This window comes from Phacochoerus africanus, chromosome 7 (assembly GCF_016906955.1).
Source record: "Phacochoerus africanus isolate WHEZ1 chromosome 7, ROS_Pafr_v1, whole genome shotgun sequence".
Classification (NCBI taxonomy): Eukaryota; Metazoa; Chordata; class Mammalia; order Artiodactyla; family Suidae; genus Phacochoerus; species Phacochoerus africanus.
In genome coordinates this window covers 20,940,483-20,951,053 of record NC_062550.1, presented here as the reverse complement: position 1 = coordinate 20,951,053, position 10,571 = coordinate 20,940,483, and the positions used below count along the sequence as shown (strand labels likewise).

At 58.2% G+C, this 10,571-nt stretch overlaps 1 protein-coding gene across 1 annotated transcript; it reads left to right on the top strand.

Annotated features, from left to right (window-relative positions):
* The first annotated feature begins 940 nt into the window (after nucleotides 1–940).
* On the top strand, nucleotides 941–10,275 carry SP7 (Sp7 transcription factor). Its single transcript, XM_047788443.1, has 3 exons — nucleotides 941–1,246; nucleotides 1,682–1,749; nucleotides 7,348–10,275. Exons 2-3 carry the CDS (start codon nucleotides 1,729–1,731, stop codon nucleotides 8,623–8,625), a joined length of 1,299 nt encoding a protein of 432 aa, XP_047644399.1. The 5' UTR covers nucleotides 941–1,246; nucleotides 1,682–1,728; the 3' UTR covers nucleotides 8,626–10,275.
* The last annotated feature ends 296 nt before the right edge of the window (nucleotides 10,276–10,571 follow it).

Here is a 10,571-nt window from a genome sequence, read left to right as displayed (position 1 = left end):
GGTTGACTTTCTTTATCTTCGTCTTCATTTTGATGAGAAGTCAAAGTTGGGAAGTCCTGCCTAAGCTCTAACTTCAGTTCTCCTTGCTGCAGAGGGAATTAATGCATGGCAAATGAGAAAGGGAAACAGGCCCTCCCTCCCGGGAAAGCAGATCACTCATGAGAAGAACTATCCGTCAAAGGACAGAGATTTGCTATGTGGCCAAGAAGGGCTGAGGAATGGTAACCAGCAAGGAGTGATGGAGGCTGGGGCCTATCTTTTGGGAAGATGTAATTCAGAGAGGCTAGGATCAGGCATGGAGCAGTTGACCCAACGTTCTTCTACCCCCACCCTCATTCCTGCCTGCCTTAGATGTTCTCAGAGCCAGAAGATCTAGTTTCTGCCCCGCAAAGTGAGGTCGGCCCAGGTGTCACTTCCCAAGAATGAAACTGAGGCATTGGTGGGAAGACGGGGGAGCCCCAAGCCTGTGCCAAACCCTCCCCTGCTTCTCTGGCCCTGCCTCCGGGCCTTGCTCTGGAACCTACCTCGGTGACCCTAAAAGCTTGGGCAGCAGAAGCCTCCCCCCACCACCCCCCGCCCCTGGCTAGAGCACACCCCCCTCCTGGCTTTCACAACACACGTACACACTGTGCTCCTGATCTAGGGGCGGATGACTGGGGAAGCAAGCATCTCTGTGGTCAGCTCGGGTGTGTGTGTGTGGTGTGTGTGCCTCCAGCCATGTCACTGTGATCATCTGTGTGCGAGTTTGTCTCTGTTCATTCATGACAGCGGCTGTGTCCGTGCGGGTAGCACTGTGTGCGTGGACGTGTGCCTGGATCCTCCTGTGTCTGTCCATGAGTGTGTATGTCATGTCAGTGTGTTCCAGTCTCTCTGTGTGAGTGTCGTCCCCAATCCCCCATCCCCCCCCCCCCGGATCTCTAATTAGTGGTTTGGGGTTTGTTCCTTTTCCCTCCTGTTCCTTCCCTCAGCAGCAGCGGCGGCGGCAGCAGGAGCAGCAGGAGCAGCAGGAGCAGCAGCAGCAGCCGCCGCCGCCACCGCTGCCGCCGCCGCCGGCCGCCGACCCAGCAGCCAGGACTCTGGAGTCAGAGTAGGATTGGAGGATCAGAGCCTGAGAGGCAGCAGGAGTGGAGCTGGCCTAGGAGGGGAGCGGAGCCCTCCCAGGACCCTCGGGCGACCCCTGGCCAGCACTCCCAGGGCCAGACCTCCAGAGAGGCGAGACCCAGGACACCCAGCCCCAGGCCCTCAGGTACAGGACACAGGAGGGGCTCCTGTAGATGCTAAGGGATGGCCAGGGGCAGGGTGTGGGACACCTGGGCCCACTGTCCCTTCGGCCCTTGGCCTCAGCGCCCCCCAGCGCGCCCTGACAACTTGCCCTGTCCCCACCCCCTCTTGCTTCCACCCCTTCCCTGGGAGCCCTGTTTCTCCTCTCCCGCCCAGAACCCTTCTTTGGGGAGCTCAGCAAATGGAGCAGGAAATTTGGACCCTCTGCCTCCCTCTCTCGCCCTGCTCATTGGATCCGGAGCCTTCTCCGCTGGGAAAGCTGTAATTAGAGGGTGGATCCCTACAGACAGAGAGCAGCCCCCCCACCCCCCACCCCCCAGTCCCTTCTAACTTTAGATCTCTTCTCTCCCATTCTCCCATTCTCCCTCCCTCTCCCTCTCCCTCTCTCTCTCCGGCTCAGCTCTCTCCATCTGCCAGGCTCCTTGGGACCCGTTCCCCAGCCTCAGGATGGCGTCCTCCCTGCTTGAGGTAACTGCCCCCTCCTCCCCCCAGGACACCAGCCACGATCTTAACAGCCCCAATCCCTGTCCACCTCCCACCTCCCAACTCAGGCAGACAGTTGCTGCTGTGCTGCTTGTCACTTCCAGGGGGCAGAGGAAGGGGGGGCAGGGGGCAGGGGAGGAGAGAGCAGGGCCAGGGGTCAGAGAGCAGTCAAAGGAGGACAAGAGAGGGGATTAGGATAGAAGGCAGGGACCCCTAAGGTCAGCCAAGCCTGGCAACTCTGAGGAGTGGAAAAGGGATGGAGAGAGGAGGGAGGGGAGGGGGGCGTGAGGACGGAGGAGTGGGGGACAGATAAGCTGGTGGCAGACAGGGGGAGAGAAAGAAGGCTGGGGACTGGCTGAGTGGCACGGAGTAGCCATGAGTGCATGGCTCCCTGGGGGTCCTGGCTCTCGGGGGCTCTGAGCCTGAGCAGTATCTTGCCTGGTTTGTAGGTGGGGAGGGGGCTGGGCCTCCAGGCTGGGGCTGGCATGTGCTGGAGAGGAGGTGGGCACTGAGGGAAGGGAGGGGGCCGTCTGTGCGTGGAGGGGGGGGCTGACCAGAGGAACTGGGCTCAGGCCTGAGAGGCAACCAAGGAGGAGGGCCAGGGTCTGAGGCCGCCTGCCCGGCTCACAAATATTTAGCTTTCAGCCAAAGACAAACTCAGCTCTATTTTGGGAGTGGGAGGCTCCAGGGCGGACTGGGCCACTTCCCCTCCAGGCTGGGACCCCGGCATCCCTTGCCTCTGGCACTGGGGATGGAAGGAACTAGGGTACCATGGGGGTCAGGGGTGGGGACTTGGGGGGTTCATGGCACGTAGCTGGAAAGGGGGCTCGGCCACTCAGAGCCTGTTTGAATGTCCTGGGTTCTCCTCGCTTCTGGGTTTCTGACTCTGTCTCTGTCACCACTTTCTGTTCTCTGGGTCCCTCAGCAAGAATTTGGGACCCGAGAGCCCTCCCTTAAGCTCCACTCCCATCAGTAGCCTTGACCGTCTGTGTTTTGGGGCCCCTCTGAAGGCCCCATCTCTGCTCCCAGGGCACTAGCTCAGGTCCAAGAGGTGACAGACCAAACAGGAAGCCGACTCAGCCTGCAGCAAAGGTGTGTGTGAGATGGAACGGGAGTTTTTTAACACCTGTGTTCATTGGCCTGCGTGTGTCAGAATGAAAGCAGCACACCTGCATGCGTGGCTGGCTTTGTGGGAGCACAGGTGTGTGTGCATGTGTAAGCTGAGTCACCTATCTGTTAGTCTAAGTGGGGGATGGCGTGTGTAAGGACAGCAAGTTTGCGGCGGAGTTTGAGGGAATGGCATGCCAGCTGAGGTGGATACCGTGACCCAGAGGGAGTCCCCAGGTGCTATGCTCCTACCCCCTGCTGCAAGGAGGGCAGATCGTTCACCCCGCCATCTCCCCAGATTGAACCATCATCAAAACAGTGCTTGGTCTTGAGGAAGCTGGAGAACTAAGGTGCATCCTGGGTCCACCCCAGGGACGGGCAGTGTCAGTGGGCGTGGGCTTCATGCCAGAGTTGCCAGCGTGGCGCTGGTGTCTGTGGGAGCGGCTGGGCCAGAGGCCTGCTGGAATGACATGAGATCGGGGTAGCACTTGGCAAGAGGCGTGTGTTGTGGAAACTGGCCTTTCATGTCCCTTGCTTCCCATGAGCCAGAGATGCCCCCAACACCAAGGCTTCCAGGCTCTGTCTCTCTCACCTACTTTTGAGGGGACACCTGGGCCCTGAAGCTTCTTCCCCCACCCCCACCAGGAAGCCCTCCTTGGCAACGAGAAGAACTTGGGGGTTCAGAGAGGGAAGCTCGCTGGGAGGATCTGCCTGGGCTGAGTGCGGTGCAGAGAAACAGGGGGGAGGGAGAAAGGGGAGTGGGGGCCCCATGGAGATGGAGGCTTGGAAGTTGGGAGAACTAAACTGAGAGCGGAGATCTGGAAAGTGGGGCCTTGGGAGCCTAGAACCTATGGCAAGTCAGCCCTCCACAGTGTCCAGTGAGCATTCCAGTGGGAGATCAGCAGAAAGAGGGGGCTCCCCTCCCTGTCTGGGCACAAGAGCTGGGACAGCTCCTTATCTGGTTCCTTCTCTAGAGATTCCCCCCTTTGGTCCTTAGAGCCTGTTTTGTGGTGGTGGTGGTTGTTTTTAACAGATGGTGGGTGGAAGTAGGAGGAAAAACAGCTCAAAGGTGGGCTTCTGGGCCCCCGGAAATGTGATACATTTGCCCAGGTACGGGGGCGCGTATTTAGAGCCCTTCCGCAAGACCCCCCTCCCCGCTTCTCTGGAGACCCCAAGCAGCAAGAGAAGGAAACTGAGGCTGTGGCGAAACCTAGCCAGGTGGCCAGCTCTCAGTGGGTCTGGTGTCCTGTTCCCCCTGTCCCTGCCCTCGGGGGGCCCTGGGGATCTCTGCTCCCCAGGGCTGGGGTCTTCTGTTGGCCTGGGGCTGCTTGCCTTCTTTCACCCCTCCTTCCCTCCCCACCGCTGGGTGGGGTCCCTGGGCTTGGCTGAGGCCCCTGTGGCCACAGTGTGAGGGCCGGGCGGGGGGGACGGCGTCGGCGTTTTTAAAAATAAACCGACCGCAGGGAAACCAACGGAGCCGGGCGGGCAGGCAGAGGGGGAGGGGGTGGTCAGGGGGAGAGGGAGGGGGGAGTGGCCTGGTCTGGGGGTTTTCTGGGGCCCAACACCACGGGGATTTTCTCGTAGGTAGGAAATCTGCCTTCCTCCTCCCTCTCCCCCTTCTCTTTTTTCTCCCTTCTTTCTTTTCCTCTGTTTTCCTGTGTCTTCTTTGCCCGTCTCTTTCCATCCCCGCTTTCTTTGTTTATTCTACTTTCCTCTTTCCCTCCTTTTTGTCATCTTTCCCTCCCTTCTCTTTTGGGTCCCTGCCCACTTCTGCCCATTCAGGCCAGCTCCCTCTCTGGTCTCGCTTTCCCCCCGGGGGGCTTTTAGGTCAGGTCTTCCCGCTGTAGGGTCCTTTGCTCAGGAGTCTCCTTGGCACTCCAGGTTTCTGCCTCTCCTTTCTGCTAGGATTTGCCTCCTGCCCCATCAGCTTCCTTGCCTCACCCACCCCCCTGCCTGGCTCCAGGGAAGGGTCCAGGGCTTTTACCATGGCCAGATTTGAGGAAACTTGCAGTGGCTCAAACTTGGGCGTCTGTGGGGGTCAACAGGACCTCAGAGAGAGGTATCTGGGCAGGGGGAGCAGCAGATTTGCATCTGGGGAGCCATGCAAGACCGATCACTGCACATACCCCTCACTGCAACCCTTAGATCCCAGACCTACCTCTAGGATTCGTGTCACAGGCACATACTACCCATACCGCATCGTAGGAGCTGGCAGGCAGGTCTGAGAACCCTGGATTCTTGGGTTCTTTTTCAGTTTTGCCCAGAAGTCACCAGGTGGATGTTTTTCTGAGGACCCCCAGTCAAGAAATTGTACATGCACGGTCGGCTTTTTTTTTTTTTGGTCTTTTTGCTATTTCCTGGGCCGCTCCCACGGCATATGGAGGTTCCCAGGCTAGGGGTCCAATCGGAGCCTACACCAGAGCCACAGCAACGCAGGATCCGAGCCTCGTCTGCAACTTACACCACAGCTCACGGCAACGCCGGATCCTTAACCCACTGAGCAAGGGCAGGGACCGAACCCACAACCTCATGGTTCCTAGTCGGATTCGTTAACCACTGCGCCACGACGGGAACTCCTGCACGGTCGGCTTTTGAGGGCATCTTTTTTTTTTTTTTTTTTTTTAATTTATGGCCACACCCACAGCATATGGAAGTTCCTGGTCCAGGGACTGAATCCGAGCTGCAGCTGAGACCTGTGCCACAGCTGAGATCCTTAATGCACTGCGCCGAGCCAGGGATCGAACCTGTGCTTCCACAGCAACCCATGCTGATGCATTTGGATTCTTAACCCATTGTGCCAGAGCGGCAACTCCTAGGGTATCTTTTATCAGTGGGATTCTTAGTAATGGATGTCTGTCTATGCCACCCAGGGATCGAGGAGGGCATCTCCTTGTGGGATGTCCCAAGGCTGACTCAGGGAAGGGTACCATGAGCTCCTGAGGGATGGTGATCTCAGGGTGGTTTGGCCTGGTAGCAGCAGCATGATGGGCATGAAGGGAATTTTGTGTTTCTAAAAGACCCCCATGCCCCGCATGTGGTCTCTACATGCTAGGGGATGCTGAGGCACAGAGGAGGGTGGCTGGGAGCCAGGATCTTAGCCACCCCAATTTCCTGCCCCGGAGAGGCACGAGGACCTCGGGCTCCCTGAGCCCTCCCAAAGGGGTCCCAGCTGGCTCCACAAAGCACGAGGTACCCAGTACCCGCTTGAAAGACATTCTTGCCTCAGCCACAGTCCTGGCTTGGCGGCAGCCCTGTTCCCTCTCAATGTCCCAGTGTCTCTGCTGTCGCTTCCTCTTGCTCCCCAGCCCCAGGGTCCCTGCCAAGAGAAAGAGTTTCCTTACCAGGGACATGAGGACGCGGCTTCTGGGAGACCAGGCCACTGCCTGAGTCAGGAGATGAAGCAGAGACAGGAAGTGAATAAGGGGTCAAGCTGGGGAAATCTGGAATGGGGGCAACTACGGTCCCCTAAGACTTGGCCTTCTCTGCCGCCTTCTTTTCGTGCTCTTTCAGCTTCATCTTTCCTCTCCCAGTCCCAGCCATGGCTTCTCCTCCCCACCCACTTCCAGGGATCAGGAGCCCTAATTCTTACCACACCCAGATGCTGCTTCTATCTCTAGTTCTTCTCAAGGCTATTTAAGAAGCATCCCCAGAGTTGCCATTGTGGCTCAGCTGTAATGAATCTGACTAGTATCCATGAGAATGCAGGTTCGATCCCTGGCCTCACTCAGTGGGTTAAGGATCCAGCATTGCTGTGAGCTGTGGTGCAGGTCACAGGCTGGTTTGGATCTAGCATTGCTCTGGCTGTGGTACAGGCTGGCAGCTGCAGCTCCAATTTGACCCCTAGCCTGGGACATCCTTATGCCACATGTGTGGCCCTGAAAAGCAAAAAAAAAAAAAAAAAAAAAAAAAAAGCCAAAAAAGAAGCCTGTCTCATTCCTCAGAGAACACCACAGGGAGCCCTGCTCTGCTTCCTGCCTCCTGGGTTGGGTATTAGGCTGCTGTCTTGGTTCTCTGCTCTCCACCCCCCCTGCCCCATCTTTTTGCCTTTTCTAGGGCTGCTTCCTGCAGCATATGGAGGTTCCCAGGCTAGGGGTCTAATCAGAGCTGTAGCCCGCCAGAGCCACAGCAACGCTGGATCTGAGCTGGGTCTGCGACCTACACCACAGCTCACAGCAATGCCGGATCGTTAACCCACTGAGCAAGGGCAGGGATGGAACCCCGAAACCTCATGGTTCCTAGTCGGATTCCTTAACCACTGCGCCACGACGGGAACTCCTGGTCCTCTGCTCTTTTTCCAGACTCCTTCTGAGCGTTGCCCTGGGCGCCAGTCCTCGCTCCTCCCCCCACCCCCTTCCCTCTGATTCCCCACCCACTTCAACCTTTCCTTGACCCCTTTGCTCAGTTCCCCAGGTCTCTGGGTTCCGGTCCTGCGCATTTCCTCCTCTGCCCCTAAGCAATGCTCCCCTCTCTCCACAGGAGGAAGCTCACTATGGCTCCAGTCCCCTGGCCATGCTGACGGCGGCGTGCAGCAAATTTGGTGGCTCCAGCCCTCTGCGGGACTCAACGACTCTGGGCAAAGCAGGCACAAAGAAGCCATACTCTGTGGGCAGTGACCTTTCGGCCCCCAAAACCATGGGGGATGCCTACCCAGCCCCCTTTTCAAGCACCAATGGGCTCCTGTCACCTGCAGGCAGTCCTCCAGCGCCCACCTCGGGCTATGCCAATGACTACCCTCCCTTTTCCCACTCATTCCCTGGGCCCACGGGCAGCCAGGACCCTGGGCTACTAGTGCCCAAGGGGCACAGCTCTTCTGACTGCCTGCCCAGTGTCTACACCTCCCTGGACATGGCACACCCCTATGGCTCCTGGTACAAGGCAGGCATCCACGCAGGCATCTCACCAGGCCCAGGCAACGCACCCACGCCTTGGTGGGACATGCACCCTGGGGGCAACTGGCTAGGTGGAGGGCAAGGCCAGGGTGATGGGCTGCAAGGGACACTGCCCACAGGCCCTGCTCAGCCTCCACTGAATCCCCAGCTGCCCACCTACCCTTCCGACTTCGCCCCCCTCAATCCAGCCCCCTACCCAGCTCCCCACCTCCTGCAGCCGGGACCCCAGCATGTCTTGCCCCAAGATGTCTATAAACCCAAGGCGGTGGGCAACAGCGGGCAGCTGGAGGGTAGTGGTGGAGCCAAACCCCCTCGCGGTGCAGGCACAGGGGGCAGTGCTGGCTACGGGGGCAGTGGAGCCGGGCGCTCCTCCTGCGACTGCCCCAACTGCCAGGAGCTAGAGCGCCTGGGGGCGGCAGCGGCCGGGCTGCGGAAGAAGCCGATCCACAGCTGCCACATCCCCGGCTGCGGCAAGGTGTACGGCAAGGCGTCGCATCTGAAGGCCCACTTGCGCTGGCACACGGGCGAGCGGCCCTTCGTCTGCAACTGGCTCTTCTGCGGCAAAAGGTTCACGCGTTCGGACGAGCTGGAGCGCCATGTGCGCACTCATACCCGGGAGAAGAAGTTCACCTGCCTGCTCTGCTCCAAGCGCTTTACCCGAAGCGACCACCTGAGCAAACACCAACGCACCCACGGCGAGCCGGGCCCAGGCCCCCCTCCCAGCGGCCCCAAGGAGCTGGGCGAGGGCCGCAGCGCCGCTGGGGAAGAGGAGGCCAGCCAGACGCCCCGACCTGCGGCCTCGCCGGCGCCCCCAGAGAAAGCCCCTGAAGGCAGCCCAGATCAGAGTAACCTGCTGGAGATCTGAGCCTGGTGGAGGTCTCCAGCCCCCCGGGCTGCCTTGCCAGCCCCTCCTGGCTCTGTGGACCACTGCTTGTCCCTCATCTCCTCTGCTCCACGCATGCTGCCCGTCAGGACTCTCTCTGCCTCTTCCCTGGCCCTTTTGGGCCTGGGGGTCTCCCTGCACGCTGCCTCAGCTCACTTCCTCCCCTTGCCCCGAGCCCATTCCGCAGTTCCGCAAACTGCTCTCAGGCCCTCACCTCGTGCCTGACGGCTGCACTCTGGCTTCCGAAGCTCTTTCCCCATCGCCACTCTTTCTCTCTCCTCTGCTCTGACCACACCAAGTCACCTTCCCTCCATTTGGGCTCCCAACGGTTTCTTTCTCCATCTCACGAACTCCTTAACCCGCATCCTTTCTGTTTCCCAGGCTTATTTACCACTCTCCCTTAGCTTCCAGGCTCCACTCTTCCCAACTTCGAAGTCCACTGCCTTCCATGCTCCAGAGCGTTCTTCCTTTTTTCAAACACAATGATGATGATGATGATAATTTATTGCCCCCTGGTGGCCTCTTCATTAGGGACCAGAGTTGGGGGATTGGGGTAAGTGACCTGGCAGGGAGCAGGGTGCCAAGAGGGGGGCAGACCAGTGGGGATCTGATCCCAAAGATGGGGTGACCCCAGGGTCAGGGAGGCTGCCCCCAGGCCTGTATATTTAACCCCTATATTCCAAGAGAAATGAATAGTAATAATAATAATTCTATTTATCATAAGTTATGATGACAGGTCAGGTAGAGTGAGCTGGGGAGGGAAGGGGGTCCATTTCTGCTATGGAAATTTTAACCAAATGCATCTCTGTCTAGAAAAAGTGATAGTGGAGATCCTGTTAATGGCATTTCTATCTTCAGGGTCTCAGTTAATGGTGTTTCTCTTAATGGAATCTCTGCTAATAGGTTTGATTAGCTAGATCTCTGTTAAAGAGTTGATGGGGTATCTCCCACTTAAGGGATCCCTAAATATTTCCAGCCCCGGCCAGAAGCTGTGAAACCTCAAGTCCTATGGAGGGGAGGACTGGAATGTACCCCAGCTCCCTTGACCCCAGAGCAGGTTCTTCCACTGCCCCTCCCCTGACACCATGACCCCATCAGGCTAATCCCTCGTTGCCATGGTAACGGAGAGCTTGCCGCTGCCATTTTAGAAATGCTCTTTGGGGAAGCCCACCTAACCGGAGGAGGACATTGGCTTGGAGGTTCCTCTCCCGAAGAATAGGTGGGGAAGGCTCTCTCTGGGATCAGGTCAAGTAAATCAAGTATTTATTGAGCGCCTACTCTGTGCAAGGCACTGTGTTAGGCTGGTGCCTAGAAGCCATGAGAAAGAAGAATTTAGTCAGCTAGAGGTCCCCAAGCTGACTTGGGGGTGCGTCCACAGGCCCCCAACCTGGGACTTCTGATGCTTCCAACTCCACCTCCAGTGACTTTTAAAGCCGCTTCGTGCCTTTGAATGCCTTTCCTGTGACTTTGGATCCTCCTTTTCTATCTCTTCCTCCCTCAAGGCCCCAAGTTAAAGGGTTAAAGCCGCTGGAGCTTGGGGAGAGGGTAAAGTGGTGGAAGGGAAGGGATCATGCCCTCATGGAGTCTTTTTTTGTTTTATTTAATAAATAAAAGTTCGATTTTAAATTTTAACCTGGTGAGAAAAGAGGAAGAGGAGGGGAGAAGGGTCAGCCACAGGATGTCTCCTTGGCAAACTGGGGAGTCCCCGCGGGCATTGCGTCGCGCCGGTTTGCATCTTATGCCGCGGGTAGAAAACTTGGGCAGCCCGGCCCCGCAGCGGAGTTCAGTATTTGACAGCCCAGAGCTCTCTGCGAGGGTAGGGAGGTTTCTTCCCCGTCTTTCTCGGGCTCGGTACCTGCGGACCTGGCCGGGGCAGCGGAAGGACCGACCGCGGACCCCGCTGTCGCCGTGCGGACCACCGCGCCGCC